Source organism: Gopherus evgoodei, chromosome 4 (assembly GCF_007399415.2).
Source record: "Gopherus evgoodei ecotype Sinaloan lineage chromosome 4, rGopEvg1_v1.p, whole genome shotgun sequence".
Lineage (NCBI taxonomy): Eukaryota > Metazoa > Chordata > Testudines > Testudinidae > Gopherus > Gopherus evgoodei.
In genome coordinates, this window is record NC_044325.1 from 23,285,992 (window position 1) to 23,302,281 (window position 16,290).

General features: G+C 44.7%; 1 protein-coding gene across 1 annotated transcript in view; it reads right to left on the reverse strand.

Moving 5' to 3' along the window:
- Positions 1-12,387, reverse strand: part of AMN (amnion associated transmembrane protein) — a 50,298-nt gene extending 37,911 nt beyond the window's left edge. Inside the window, exons 1-3 of the mRNA XM_030562286.1 lie at positions 12,345-12,387; positions 4,971-5,089; positions 4,841-4,885 (exon numbers count right to left, since the gene is read on the reverse strand). Coding sequence (XP_030418146.1) covers positions 4,841-4,885; positions 4,971-5,089; positions 12,345-12,387 — 207 coding nt within the window. The remainder of the gene's footprint in view (positions 1-4,840; positions 4,886-4,970; positions 5,090-12,344) is intronic.
- Between the last annotated feature and the right edge of the window lie 3,903 nt (positions 12,388-16,290).

The window sequence follows — 16,290 nt, forward strand, 5'->3', positions numbered from 1 at the left end:
AAAGGGGTAAGACCTAGGAGACAGGGAGATTATTTGAGGTGGGGACAAGTAGAACGAATAGGATGGAAGTAAGAAAAGGAAAATGGAAAATGAAGATGTGGAAAACTTGCAGAGAAGAGCTCTATAAGATCCAGATCCTCAGAGGTATTTAGGTGCCTAACTTCCATTGAAATCACTCAAGTCAATAGGAGCTTAAGTCCCTTATCTGAATTTCGCCCTTTGATTGTACGGTATGTGATGGCCACTTCTTTGGCCAAAGGCTGTATAGCGTCTCCATGGAGACTGAAAAGCTTAAGGTAGTCCTGCTGATTTATGTGATTAATTTCACAGAAATATTGAGGCTACAGTCTAAAGAGGCACATTTTTGCTTTTCTCTCTAATCCTAAAAATCAATTTTTCTGATGACTCAGGCACCAAATTTCAGGCCATTCCCAGGAGTAAGAGGGCAGATCAATTCCTTGATTTTTAAAAAATCCTGAACCTTGGCATTATTTTTATCACCTGGTAACAAAGAACAGAGAACAGAAACCCACCTACCATACATGGAGAGAGCTGAGCTGAATCAGAAACCTATAAAACTTGCTCTGATCAATATAGTGTAAATCTTTATGTCTGTTACACTTTGACCAAATGAATGGTCTGCATTATATATGGTGGCTGATTGGTGGCCTGATGTCAGTCTCGTTGTTTAGAGACACCCTGTTTTACAGCAGCAGCACTTGGGTCAGTATGCAAAGGGTCCTGAGGTGGACCTTTAGCTGTTGTAAATTGTTGAAGTCAAAGGAGCTGTGACAATTCACACCAGCTGAGGATCTGACCCCATATATTTTGTAGTGGTTTTTGACTGTAAATTCTTCTGGGCAAGGTTGGAGTCTTGTTCCACATCTTGTAAAGTACCATGTACATTTGTGGTGCCATGTTAATGTCAAAAAGTAATAACTTGGCACTCTGATTTGGCATGACTTATTTTAAGTCTTTTGATGGGATTAGATCTGGAGAGTGTCTGGACCCACTTTATAGACATCAGGTCCAAAAGGCAAAATTCAGAGCCAGTTGTTCCAATCGAGGTCCATTTCACAGAAAGGGGCCTAAGCAGAGGACTTTGGATTTAGTTGAGGATCCCAACTTCCCCGAAGATTGAGGGCTTTCGCTTTGGGTTCCTATCTCACAAAAATCCTATAAAACATAAATTCTGAGGCTAAATGACTTCAGCACATTCCCATTCATTAGAAGCCTATATAATATACTGCAAAATAAATGTCTAGAGCTGAGGAGGTTCAGAGCTGTAATTAGACATAAAATCCCTCAGAGCATGGCAAGAATGAAATCTTCAGCTGAGATTCTCATAGCAGAGTTCCTGTCAGTTGATGCCAGACACATCCTCTGGGGTGCAAACTAAGGGAGCGGGGAGGAGGTTTGGGAGTCAGGCTGGAACTATGGGTCTGACGTTATAGCAGCAAAGCTAGCAGCTAGTTAAGGGCCTGATTCTGGGAGGGCCTAGCATCCTCAGCTCCCATTAGCTTCCATGGGCACTCGAGGATGCTCAGCGTGTTGCAGGATCAAGCCCTCCGTCATGTATATTGATAAAGATGTAATAGACATGAGGGAAAAGCTGCTGTGCCAGTGAGATGAGTTATATTTACCACTCTAAATCCTCACCACCTAACGCCTACGTGTGGCAAGGGACAAACCTGCCTCTTTGACATGAACTAGTTACTGAGCTCAGCAGCAGCCTATTTATTTTTAAGCACAATTGCAGCATTAATTTCAAATGGCAAGTTCTGTCTAAAAACCACAGCACAATGTGGTGCTTAGATCAGACAAGGTAACAGTTTCTTCAGTCTGCTTTAATAACTTGACCCTTTCTTAGTTGCTGTAGAATCCTAATACATCAATGTTCCCTCATAAGTCCTTCAGGTAAGACAGAGTTCCTATTCTATTACAGATGAAGTTGTTATTTGTATTAAGCTTTTGTGATGTCTGTCCTTTTTTTGTCAGGAAATATGGTCTGTCTTAGGTTTTTTTAAATTTTAGCTGTTAAGCTTCTTTTTGAAAGGTTAATGCCATAATGAATAATAATAAATACTTTACAGTTATGCACTTTCAACAGTGGATTACAAAGTACTTTATAAATATTATCCATTAATCAGTAAACAAAATAAAATCTACTGAACCGATATTTGGCATTTATTTTTCCTGCTAATATTCACATCATTTAAAAACTCCGTATTTTATAGTTTAGATAGATAGATGATAATTCCTCCAAGCATTTATAGAAGAGTTAAATGTGGCACTCTGTGTTATTAAAGCACCAAAGCTATCAGTAGTTTAGGCATCTTATACAAATTATAATCCAAAATTTTATAGGGCCTATTTGGATACAGTGACACAAAACAAAAACGGGGTGGGGGGGAAATGGCCAGTTTTCAAACTACTTATGGCAGCTAAAATAAAATAAAATAAAATAAATGGCAAGGACAATTCTGTCACAACTAGATCACATCTGGATGACAATCCTAGGGCCTGGATGCTAAGGTGATGGGTACATTAGAATTGCCCAAAACAAATCCAATTATAATAGGTATAAGGACAGCTAGAAAAATCAGGTCACCATGGCAACCTCAGCTGCCATTTCTGTGAACAAATGTTCTTTGCACAGAAATCAAGACAGACTGACTTTGGTGTGACATGATCACGGTTAACAGGAATATCTGGCTGCCTGCCAGGGCGATGCACACATCACACAATTTGCTTTAAACTCCCATTTTCTCCCTTGATGATAAATTTTTGAAACTCTCTAAAAATGGTCACTATTCAAAAAGAGCTTAGTGAAGTGAGGGAAAAAGATTTGGGACATTATCTAAGCATGATATTTTTGAATGAATGGAAAGTGACAAGTGAGAGTTCATACCTTGCCTTGTGTATGGAGCACCTCTGACATCCTGATGAGCCTCTCATTGACAAGAAATAAAAAACAGGAAAGACCCATTAAGCTGCCTAGTTCATCCCCCTGCAAACACTAGTGCTCCCTACAGCATATCCTAGATCTCGCTCTGTCCTGTCAGTTTTTAAATGGTGCTAAGCAGTGATAGGATAACCTGGAAGTACCACAGATTGGGCAGAGAGCCAGACAGGAAAGGCACACTGGTGTCTGGGCCCCAATGATATAGTTCTTATACCATACTCCTCACTATGGCCCTGATCCAGCCAAGCACCACAGCACCTGCTTAGCTCTATGCACATGGGTAGTCCCATGGAAGTCAGTGACTAGACAGACAACGAGCTCTGACTCAAGTGATAGATCTTCCACCGCCACCACTTCCCTCAGGGAGGCTTTTCCATCAATTTTTTTGGCACCATACAGCACCTCTCAGATCTGTTTGAGGACTTGATGGTGTTTTCATCTGATAGCTTTTGTTATGAACTAGAATGCTACAGCATATGGGGCTTCATGCACAAAAATTATTATTGTTAATATTATTTTGCCAATAGGATTTTCTCCCTTGTGGCCATCTTAACTTCTCCTTTTTTTCACCTGATCCCATGACACTCAGTTACAACTCCCTGCTGTTTTTATGCCCTTCAAATACCCTCCCAGAAGGCAGTGAGTGCTCTCAGCTGCCACGGCAGTGAGTGGAAGATGAAGGAGCTCAGAACTTCTCAGCACTGGATCTTATTCATTCACTTGCTCAAGCTACTGTATAAACAGGACATTCTGTGCTGGTTCCTCCCTTCACCCCCAGAGCCGTTATTGATGCTTTTTTCTGCCTTCCCTCCAGGTTAGTGCTATCTCTCTGGGATATGGATGCCCAGAACTGAACACACCTTCAAGGTACAACCTCACCATGGAGGAGCCCTCAGCCCCAGAGCCTTGGCCCGATCCCTCCTACACACACTGCCACCACAATGTTGCACTGAAGGATAATTTGATTTCTTTCCAAATGCCTCCCCTCCCACCAGCTCTGGTACCACCCCCAATGAACTACATTATTAATATCTGGTTATCCTGGGGGGACTCTCTTTTCTGTGGTGCAAGTCAGCAGCAGCATTCTGCTCCCCATGGGCACAAGAAGAGTGCTATTCGCTCAGCCTGGACAATGAATGGCTTCCTCGGAGAACAACTCTGACATGGTTCCAAAAACATGGGGCTATTCTGTAACATTCCACCCACTCTGGCCTTCCCAGCAAAACTCCAACCATAAGTAGTAGGTATAAAAGGCCTGGGGAGGCTAAGCTGAGGAGGTGGTATCTGCTCCTCAGCTTTCCAGGTTCTCCCTGGACTCCAGAGACATTACTGATGAACCTGGGAAGCTGAGGAGCAGATACCACCTCCTCAGCCACTTCAGAACCTGCACGGTGCATATAAAAAGCTCAGCATTTTTTGGGAAGAGCTTTTGCTTTTCCCAACAAGCAGCTCTGGGTCTTGGGTGGTACGGCTGGGGCCAGGTGCAGCCATGGGGTGGGGGGGTAGAGAGGGGCTCGAGCCTGCCTGGGGCTCCTCCAGCTGTGGAGGGAGTGGGGATGAGTGGGCCCAGGGCTCCAACTGTGGCAGGCGGGAAAGGGGGCTCAGGGCTCTGCCCACAGGAGTTTGGGCCTTGGGAGGAAGGAGCAGGGCCTGGGGCTAGCATCTCTGAAGGGGGGGTCCACCTGCCCCCCATGACTCCAGCTGCCTGTGAAAACACACCTCAGCCACCCAGGTCATCGGATGAGACACCAGAAGTGGCTAGGGAACCCAGGTGTCCTGCACTGCGGCAGTCCTTGTGTCACTTAGCTGGCCCTGTCTCATATTTTTGACAGCGTTCATCACCACCACATTTGGTGCTGCAATACATGTCCTTACCATGTCTGTCAGAGAGTGAGTTGATTGGACAAAGACCGAGATCTCCTGCAAGAAATACAAAAAGGCTGAGGGCATTTTCTATAAACAGGTAGAGATTGGCCCAAATTAATGCTATTTTGAAATTAAATACCTGATTACTCTTGAAAAGGACCACATCATTAGCACATGGGATTCTGTCTTTATCCCAATTGGAAGCATTTTCAAAATTGGTGTTCGGAATCCATTGTTTGTACACAGCAATCGAAGCAGCTAGGCGAGGCAAAGAAAGAAACGGAATTCAATTCTATTCTGTTTCTACACAGCAATTTCCAGACACGCTGTGGGCCAGATAGTGTATATTACTGTAGCTCTGTTGAGGTCAATGGAGCTAAGGAACTAACACCAGCTGAGGATCTGGCCCTGTATAGGCCCCAAACTTCTCCCAGAATGAGTTAATACAGTCACACAAAGATAAACAACACTCAGCAAAGAAATGAGCTGCCAGTGTCTCAGACTGGAACGAGAGGGCCCAGTCATGTCAGCTGTTCCTCAGATCTTACTCAGGCAAAATGCTGATCAACTTGCTGACTTTGCCATTGGTTTTCAGCCTACACACTGCTGGTGTAAGAGCCTTCTACTGTGCAGCGCCTCTGGACTGCCAACCCAAAGCATTCAAAACACCATGATTCAGGCCCCTCCTCCACCCCATGAGTTTGGCTTTAAAATCATCAGCTTTGAATAATACTGCCTGATGGGTCCTTTTGATCTGCCTTCTGGTCTCTGAGCCTTTACAGGCCATGTTTGCAAGCTTTTGTCTGCAGTCAGGAGGAGTAGAAACTTTTTTTTTAAATGAAAGCTGAGATTCTCAAGTAATAACATGATTCCAGGAGCTTAAGAAAAACACCTCAATTTGTCAGGCTCATAATGAAATCATGAGAGTTGGTGACACTGGCTCCTGCCATGTTGAGCACCTTCCTTCATGTTCTTCCACCTCACCAGTCAACCAAGGCTACATCTCTCCTCTTATTTATCTCTGCAGTTGCATTATTATTACTCATGGAAGGAGATAGGAGTTTAATTAGGTCAGGGCTGGGATTGAGTGTAGAGTTAAGTGCAAAAGATCAAGAAAAAAAACATAGATGATTTTAAACAAGAAGAGGAAGTAAGGCCTGGTCTAGACACGGATTTTATACCAGGATAACTATGTAGGTTAGAGATGGAATTTTTTACCAATCCAGTTATATTGGTACAACTCCTAATGTGGAGACAGTCATAGCTATATAAATGTGCCCGAGGCCTGGTCTATACTAGAAAATTAGGCTGATTTAACTCAGTCACTCAGGGGTGTGAAAAAGGGACACCCCTGAGCAAAGTTGTTAAGCAAACCTAGGTCCCCGAATAGACAGTGCTAGGTCAATGGAAGACCTCTTTCGTTGGCCTAGCTACCACCTCTTGGGGGAGATGGCAAGCCTATGCCATCAGGAGAACCCTTGCTGTCAGCATAGGTAGTGGCACAGCAGTGCTGCAGAAGGGTTTTAAGTATAGACAAGCCATTATACAGGTAAAGCTTATTCTTCACCCCATACAGGAATAGCTACACTGCTACAGCCAAAGCACCTTTATACCTGTATTTTTTATTATTTATAAAGACAAGAGACAACAGAGGGATGCAGACAGACCGGAGAGTACAAAGAGTCAGCATGCTAGGCAGTACGGTAGTATAGCTAATGCAGTGTACAACTTTCCTTTGTAGACAAAGTCTAATTTAGCAACTGGATCTCATGGTGACTCAAGCACTTGTAAACAATCAATACCATCTAGAGTGGCTGTCAAAATGCCATCGTAAAAAATGAGGAAGTTGGGCCCAATTATTCAGTGTGGATAAACTACCTGACAAATGTAGCTGTTGCCTTTCTTTTATGAACTGACTCTTCTGCAGATGCCTTAGTAATGCCTAAGCCGTGTTGTTGTAGCCGTGTGGGTCCCAAGATATTAGAGACAAGGTGAGTGAGGTAAAAGCTTTTATTGGACCAACTGCCCGTTGGTGAGAGAGGAGAGGATTGGTGATTTCTAAACATTTGCCAAATAATCTGGCTGAACCAGCCTCAGTTTGTAGTTTGTTTGCAAACAACTCATTTGGACTCTTCACTATTATTCATTACTCAAGGCATGTGGTCAGCTAAGTCACATGATATTGTTTCTACTCCTTGACTTTTCATACACAAAACAAACAAATACACTTGTCTCGCCACAAGTCCTCTGCCTTGCAAATGAATATGGGAATTGTAGGAAGAATAGCCAGTCCCTAAACATTTGTGCAAACACAAACCTGTTTGCACTAATGATTATGCATAGCAAATCCAAAGGAGTGTGACAATGGTTGTACCAGGCAGCGGTTGGGAATTTGAACCAATGTTTATATTCACACCAGATCTGCAGTATTCAACCAGCCTGCCTAGCCCTGATTAAATTATACACAGCCTGCTTCATTATGCGGGGATAGATTTAAAGAGACTTAGCTGAGATTTAGAGCATCCTTTTGCCTCCATATGCCAGAGATGGAATTTTCTGCATAGGAGCAAAAAGGCATCATAGCTTGTGTGTATGTCTTAAATTAAGCAATGTCAAAATCCTCCCTTCCCCGTGATCAGTGAACACAGGGGACATTTTCAATGCTGTGATTAACATGTAGCTGCGGATCACTGATGGCTGAGAGAGAAGCACTGTCTGTGCATGTACAATGTCTCCAGGTGGTAAATGAGAATGTTGTACTACCAAATACCAGTGTGTTAAAATTACTTATTATTTATTTCTATAGGAATTAGGGCCCCATTGTACTGTCCAAACACAAAGACAGTCCCTGCCCCATAGTCTACAATTTAAACAACATGGAAGGGGTGACTAAATAAACAAGCAAGGTAGTGAGGGGTGGAGGGTGAGTCCAAGGTAACAGAAGAGGGAGATGTGCTTGCCACAGTGGACAAAACAGTCACAGGCAGCCACCAGTCAAACCAGATGAAAATAAAGTTTGTCTTATCAAGTGTGTATATACATGGAGTTCACACAGTAATTCAGATCAGGCCACTCCTTGTATATCTACTGTTGGAGTCTGTGTGACCTATTGTACATGCATTTGTGACACAGGACACTGAATTGGTTTAATCTTTTTTGTGGGAATTGTCTCACATTGTCTGATCCTGCAAGAATTTGGTGAATTCCTGACACTTTTACTAGCTCTCTTCTTAACCATCTCCCTGCCCACCATATTTTTAAATTATAGACACAGGCAAAAACATTTGCTCTGATCAGTATAACCCTTCCATCAGCCAGCAAAAGTCACTAGTGCAGCAATATGGCTACACTTACAGTTGTACAGCGCTGGGAGTTACAGCTGTCTTCGTACAGCTGTGTAGGGAAAGCGCTGCAGTGTGGCCACACTGACAGCTACCAGTGCTGCAGTGTGGCCACATTTGTAGCATTTGCAGCGCTGTTGGGAGTGGTGCATTGTGGGCAGCTATCCCAGCATTCAAGTGGCTGCAATGTGCTTTTCAAAACGGGGGTGGGGTGGAGTGTGACAGGGAGCGTGGGGGAGACAGAGAGAGTGGATTTTTGGAGCTGACACTGTTCTCAGCTCCCTGCCTTGCAAGTTCTAAGGACTGGAAGATACACAGCACCTACCTTCAATCATTTTAAAAGTTTTGACCCCTTCCCCCATCCCTCTCTTATTCACTAAATGCAAATTATGCACTCCTAAATAGCCTTCAGACCACATAAGCAGCTGCTCAGCACGGACTCCACTCTCTCCTCAAGCAAACAGCTGTGAACATTCCAAAGCAATTCCCCTGCCTCTGCTCATTGCTCGCTGGAGCAAAGAGCTGCTGTGTTTGTTTTTTAGATAAGTAGCTCTGGGGAGCTCGGGAGCTCGGAGTTCAGCCATTCTTCTGGTTTGTTGTGGACAGGAATTCTGGGATACCTCCTAATACCCTGGAGGCCAATAACAGCGCTTTTGGTGGCCACACTTGATGAGCAGCGCTGCATCACCAGCGCTGCAATCGTCACACCCCAAGCAGACCAGGTGTACATTCAGCGCTGCAGCCAGGAGTTGCAGCGCTGGATGTGCCTTGCAGGTGTGGACAGTTACTAAGCTGCAGCGCTGTAAACCCACCACCAGCGCTGCAACTCTCCAGTGTAGCCAAGCCCTCACTCTGTCTCTGTTCCTCTGTCTGTTGTGGATTGAAAGGATGAGTTTAAGGAATGATGGTTCAAAGTCAGGACCGCCTGCCATCCAACAATACTAATGTGGATCTTTTAATGATAAAAATGGGACATGTTTAGAAAGTGTATCTCACTCCAGAAATTAGCAAAATCAAATGAGAGCCTCTGTCATAGAAAAGGTTACAAGATAGTTTCCATTCCTCTCTCCTGTTTTTGCACAACATTTTGTAAACATTCTCCTTTGGTGCTAACATTTTCTAAGGTTGGTCTCTCAAGATGTAACTGACAACATTCTGAGTAAAATGGTTTCAATCATGAGAGTTACTGGACAGTAAAAATAAATTTGCACTTTTCTCATGGTTAAAAATGCTAACCACTTTTTAAACCAGTAAAGGCAACTGTGCCATTACTTACTTCATGTGGTGGTGAGGTGTCAAAATGAATGCTATGAGTGATGGGGAAGAGACTAAGTGGGGCTCTGCTGAAATTTTAGCAGCACCAAATGATCTCCTTTGTAATATAATTGCAACATTATTTTTGTGTGGCCTGGCCAGCAGTGCTATTGAGACAATCACTGCGTATGGCAGACTAGGAAAAAAGGGTTATTTTTAAAATATGGAAAAAAAAAAGCACCATAGTGTAGACAGGATAGTTGTAGTTTTAACATGTTTTAACTGGTCGAGGTTTAAACCTTAGTGGGGAACCCCAGGAGGCAAACTCAGGGGAGGGGGCTTCCTAGACTGTGCCTCCAACACCTACATATGTTAAAATAACATCAGTTGCCTACTGAAGACAAGACCTTACAGTGTGGTTTTATGGTCTTACTGAAACACACAGCAAAACAGAACAACCAACAAACAAAACCCCCACTTCTCCTTTAACATTAGGGGCTGAAAACCATAGAAAGGACTTTCCAAAATTTCTAGTGCGTCCTGCACATTCTTATTCTTTTGTGACCCAGAGGCCCATTGGTACAAAAGGGTTCATTATTCTTTACAATCAGCTGCTGTCTCAGACCTGAGAAACTCAATACACCTAATACCCACTCTCATAGAGTCCATCCAGGAAGGCTGGCATGTGAGGTCTCTGCTGACAGCTTGTAACTTCCCATTGTGAGATGTGTATGCATGGGTAATGTTTAAGGAATTACATAACTATATTGAAAACTATACCTTATGTTCTTGGAGTACAATTTAGTCACCAGGGAATCCTGTGTCTTGGTGATGGGCCATTCAAGTGGAAGGGAGTTGTCACCGCTCTCTGGTCAGCCGGTGATATAATGCAATGTTCAGTTCTCTACCCTTGCCCCAACCCACAACTGTCAATGGCAAACCATCAAAGACAACAGCCAACAATTGAAAGAACTTGGAGATAAAAAGGAATGTTATAAAAGCCTGTGAATAGAGACAACAGACTGATTCAGCATATCGCAAGGTGGAGGAAGAAACTCTGTCCTTTCACAAAGGAGCCATCTTGTTGAGTAGGGGATATTTCATGAATGTTTGGATCCTGGTTCCCGGGCTCTGCAACAGATTGCACTTTGGGGGTGGAGGACCTGCTTTATTAGGCAGGAAAGATAACTATTATTAAATGGAGGTCTTAATTCACATTTTCTGGTTTTGGTTTATATCGTAACCATTTGCTTTCCTCTCTCTCTCTCATTTCTACTGGAACCTCTATTCTTTCTTAAATAAACTTTATTTTATTTTATTATAAGTGCTCACAAGTGCTGTGTGTTATACAGGTACAGTGATTTAAGGTAAAACTGATAAACTGGGGTGCACTGCTTTTTTGGGAGCAGAGGCTCTGGGATTTCTGGGATTAACCAGTGTCAGGGGTTGGGTCTCACTGGGGAATGCTTTACAGGAACTCAGGCACTGGAGCGTACCTCTTGTTAACCTGCAGGACAAGGTCGGGCTGGCATATCCCAGAAGAGTGAGCTTGAGAGGCTAACATGCTGGCGGCGTTAAGGAGCTAGCGCAGGCATGACTCCCTCATGCCGGAGGTGGGAGGGGGAGGGGAGGTGGGGGTAACAAGATGACTCACAGTCCCGGATACCCCAAGAACTGTCACACCTTCATTAAAATGAAAATGTTTCTGTCCTTTAGGATGCAACCCTCCCCATGTAAACAGGTATGCTGCTGCCCTGTAACCCAGCCTTGCAGTGGAGGGTCTGCAGCCACACCATAGTGGCAGTAATATGGAGAATTCACTCCCTCCCCCTTTCAGTGCAGTGTGAATTCCAAAGCCAAACTGGGACCATTCCAATGCTAACATTAAGGCCCTGGTTCAGCAACGGGCATACGCACATGGCTAACTTAAAGCACACAAGTAATCTAACTGAAGCAAACAGACTTGAGTCTGATTTAAAGCCATGAAGGAGCCTTAAATTAGGGATTTTTTAAAATCCATTTTAAGGCCCCTTTACATTGCCAGAGCAGTGTAATGAGACTCCAACCCAATAGAATAAACTCACTAGTTTTAAATTGGGCATGTGCGTGAGAACCTTATTGAACTGAAATCTAAACATGGGCATTTTTTTGTTTTGTCTTTTTCTTTTAAGGTGAAAAACCTACAAAATTACATACAAAAAACTGTTGATGCAATGCTACAACTGCCAAGTTAAAATCCCCAAGAGTCAGGAAAAGGAAAGGTTAAAGTTCTAACAGAATGCATAAGTTCATTCCATTGCATATATGTAGAAAATTCTATCCCTGTTTTACTGGATATATGTAGCTTACCTTATAAAGTGTATCATACCCAGTACCATAAAACATACAGACATATCCTAAGCTGTGGTAAATCGGCATAGTTTCCTTGCTTTCAACAAAGTAAGGCTGAATTACACAGCTAAGGATCTGGCCCCAAATTGCGCAATGCAGCCAAGTTAACCGAACTGTTGCAGCCTCAGTTTATGCAATTCCTGACTTTAACTATGCACTACAGTATTGCATTAATGCACCTTTTGCCTCTATATCAACATCACTTGACTCTTTAATCAGTCCTTTTGCTGTGGAATCATGGTCTCTGAATATTAAATACATGCATATTCAACAGAAGACAACTCTTCAGAGCCTTAAATAAAAAGAGCCGAGAAACCCAAGCAGCAGAGTTGCAGTGAACAGGAGTTGCAAATCACAGCCCACCTACTCTGTCTTTGTCCATTTGGAAATGAGTTTTTCCACTTGCATTAGAAATACGTCACCAAGTACAGAGTCTTTGGCTTTATTCCACTTTACCTAAAGCCTGAAATGGAAAAAGCCATTTTGCCCTCATTCTCCATTCTCAGACAGGTCCTATCATTACTCACCAAGGAGCTGCACGAAAAGGAGGAGGAAAAACAGATCTTTCATTTCGCAGTCTGCTGCTAGCACTTTCCTTCCCAGCCCTCTCATGAACTTTGGACTAGCCAGTGTCACATGATGCTTCATACACTTGAGAATCTGTAGGGGAGCAAAAACATTGGCAGAAGACTGGAGAACTATGATGCTTTGGGATATGGCTCATTGACACGGAGACTTGTCCAGTCTCAGAGACCAGGTTATTTTTAACGTCTCATCAAAGCTCACCGATTTTTTCACAGCATTGCTTTAACCTGCACGGAGCATGATGTAATAGTGAGAGCAGGGGATGGGAGTCAGGGGTCCAGAGTTCCAGTCTCAGCTCTGCACTGCTTAGCTGTAGGCTCTTTGGCAAGTGGTCTCTCTATGCCTCGGTTTCCCCACCTGTACTTGCCCACCTTACTGTGGTTGAAGATTCTTAGGCTGACTGTCTGTAAAGAGCTTTGAAGAAGTAAAGCACAGCACAAATGCTACGTGTTATTACTGTATGTCATTCTCCACTCCAAAATGCCTCTTATCTTATAATTCCTAATAGTAGTGTCAATGTGTTTTCAATTAGCGTCCTTGGAAGAAAGCAGCTCACAGACATGGCTTGTAATTGGACTTTGGACACCAACTGATTTTCTCATTATCTGAACAGTTATGGCTTCTTTTCTATCCCAGCACAGTCTTGGACAGGCAGTCAGGGGTCAAAGGGAATAACAGGCAGTAATATAAGCAAATGCAGGAGGAAGAACATATTTCCTCACAACTATTTGCCTCTCTCTGAATGCCCTAGAAGCACACACAATCCCAGAGAGGCAGAGGGAGAATTCCAGACACACTGTCTGCTTCACCTATTCTCCACTTACGCTCCCAGCGTTACCACTCGCCAGCTACTTTCCACAGACCTCCACTCACACTGGCTCTGCCTCTGGCTTGAAGAGACTCTGTTGCTTAGGGTCAGTGGGTTTGCATCAAGAGAGGGGTTTGCATCAAGTGTGTGTGCATGGTTGGTGGGGAGTCTCAGGATGGTTGCCCCTAGGTGTTTGTAGTAAGGTGTGCACAAAGAAGCATTCTGTGTCTGTCAGAGGGTCTTGGTTGCTGTGTCTCTCTGCACTGAACTGTTGACATGCATGAGGGTATGTGCTACTATGGACCTTGATCAGTTGGCGTGTATGAGTGGGTGGGCATGTAGGACTATGTGTATGTTTTTGTGTAGGGTAGGATGTAGGTAGGTTTGTTCGTATGGCTGATTAAAGTGGAAAGGGGAGGTGTGTGTCAGTGTGTCTAACTGAGGGGGTGGGGAGACCTGTGTCAGGGCATGAGTCAGCATGTCAGGTTGTGGGTGGAGGTGGGAGGTCTGTGCCAGGGTGTGTCAGCGTGCCCACCTGTGGGTGAGGGGAGCTCTACGTCAGGCTGTACATCAGTATGGCAGGCTGTGGGATGGGTCCCTGTCAGGCTGTGTGTCAGCATGTCCAACTGTGAGCAGGGGGCTGGGGGGAGTTATGTCAGGCTGTGCATCAACATGGTTAGCTGTGCCATGGAGTCTCTGTCAGGCCATGCATGAGCATGTCCGGCCATGGGTGAGATGAGATCCTTGTCAGGCCACGCATCAGCATACCTGGCTATGGAATGAGGTCTCTGTCAGGCCACATGTCAACATGTCTGGATGTGGGTGGGATGGAGTCCCTGTCAGGCTGTGCATCAGCATGTCCAGCTGTGAGATGAAGTCCCTGTCAGGCCATGTGTCACCATGTCTGGCTGGGGGATGAGGTCCCAGTCAGGCTTTTGTTTCGGTATGTATGTGCTACACCACATAGTTCTGGATATAGCCACTCAAAGGCCTCGTCTTCACTAGTGGACATGCCACAGTGGCTGTGTCCAAGACTTGCTCTGATGCTGACTACCACAGTTTGCTGCTTTCTTTCCTCTAGTGGGAGAAGATTTGTGGGAAAGCTGCCTCCCTCACCTCTACCTCCCTCCTCTAGATCTAGATTTAGACTCACAAGTATGAGAAACATTTCTGAGGGCTTCATATAACTGCAGTGCTATGAAACAGGTGTGTGTGGGGGGCCACATAAGATGCAGCAGCACTCACTGCTCCCTCTCGCAAGCACCAGCTCTGGCAGCCCACGAGATGTGGGCCCACAGCTTTGGCAGCTAAGAGCAGCTAATTTGGGGCACATTCCACCATCACTACACTTGGAAGAATGTCCATGATCCCATTTCCTAGCAGCTCTGGACAGCATCCCCCAGATCCTTGGCAAACCCTTTACTAGCCACTCAAAAGGAACACGTGTCTTACCAAGAAAAAACATATAGGAAATTGGGGATGGGGGAAGCACAGGGCTCACACCCTCCATTCTCCTATGGCAGGTCTGCTCAGTAGCTGGAAGAGGAGGATGTGCTTGTGCACATCTAAGAACAAAGAATGTAGGTCATATGATGGGGGACATCCTCTGGGAAGCAGTGACTGAAAAAATCTTGGGATTCATGGTGGATGTAGAGGAATGGCCTCCTCCCTGGTGCCCCCTTGTGGACTTGGGGCAACCCTGAAAGTGGCCCCTCACCTTAGTTTCCTTCTTGGGGCCCTGGTAACTCCATGCAAGCTTGTCCTCTACTCCATCAATATAGTTTATTAACAAAACATAACAAAAGTACCAAGACATAGTCCAATATCACCCCAGTGCATAAAGTCCTTGTTCTCACCACACCTTAGTGTCTTCCATCACAGATAGGCTCCTTGTCTGTCCTCTTCTGCCCTCTGCTGGGATAGCCACTCCAGCCTTTTCTTCTAAGATGCAACCCCTCTCTTCCAAGCGGGAAAACCCACAGCCTCTCTGCTGGGAGCAGCCTTGCCAGAGGGCATCCTCACTTCCCCTGGCTCTCTCACTGTTCCTTGGGGGTCCAGCTTTCCAGCAAGTAGAAGTCAAGACACTCTGCCACTCCCCCTGCCTTCAGTCCTCTCTGGTCCTCGGCTTTAGCTGTTGGCTTACAGCCAGTCAGCATCTCCTCTGCTGCTCCTCCTGCCTTCAAGCCCTCTCCAGCTCTGGCTCGGGGATGCCAGCCAGCAAACCTCTCCCACCTTCAGCCCGCTCCCAAGAACCACCTTCTGTGTGCAGCAGCTTTCATCTCCTGACGGATTCAGCCTGCTCTGACTCCTGATTGAGATTCAATAGCCCTCAGGTGCTGCCCCAGCCTCTTAACTGGTCCAACTGGGAGCACCTAGACTGGAACAGAAATGTGTTAACAGAGTTTCTCTTCATTCTAGCAGAGAAAGGTATAACGTGATCCAATAGCTGGAAGAAGTTGAAGCTAGACAAATTCAGACCAGAAACAAGGTGCAAATTTTTAACAGTAAGAGTGACTAACCATTGGAATGATTTACCACTGGAAAATTTTAAATCAAGAATGGATATTTTTCTTAAAAATCTCCTCTGGTTCAAACAGGAATTAAGTCAAAGAAGTTCTGTGGCCTATATTATACGAAAGGTCAGACGAGATGCTCACAGTGGTTTCTTCTGACCTTGAAATCTATGGATCTAAGGAAGGCAAGCAGCCAGTTTCATCCAATTGTTTCCTGTCCCTTCCCAGTGCCGGAGAGGGAGAAAGGGTTGACCCAGGAATTTCAGAGCTTACATGGCCACATGGTACTCCAGGCCTGTCCATGCTACAGGGTGACCCCAGGCAGTAGGCTTTCTGAGAAGGGATCATTACAGGCTGGTAAGCCTAATTTCAGTACCACACAAATTGGTTGAAAAAGCACAGAATTATGAGACACATAGATAAACACTATTTGTTGGGGAAGAGTTAACATGGTTTTTGTAAAGGGAAATCATGCCTCACCAATCTACTAGAATTCTTTGAGGAGGTCAACAAGCACGTGGACAAAGGTGATCCAGTGGATATAGTGTACTTAGATTTTTCAGACAA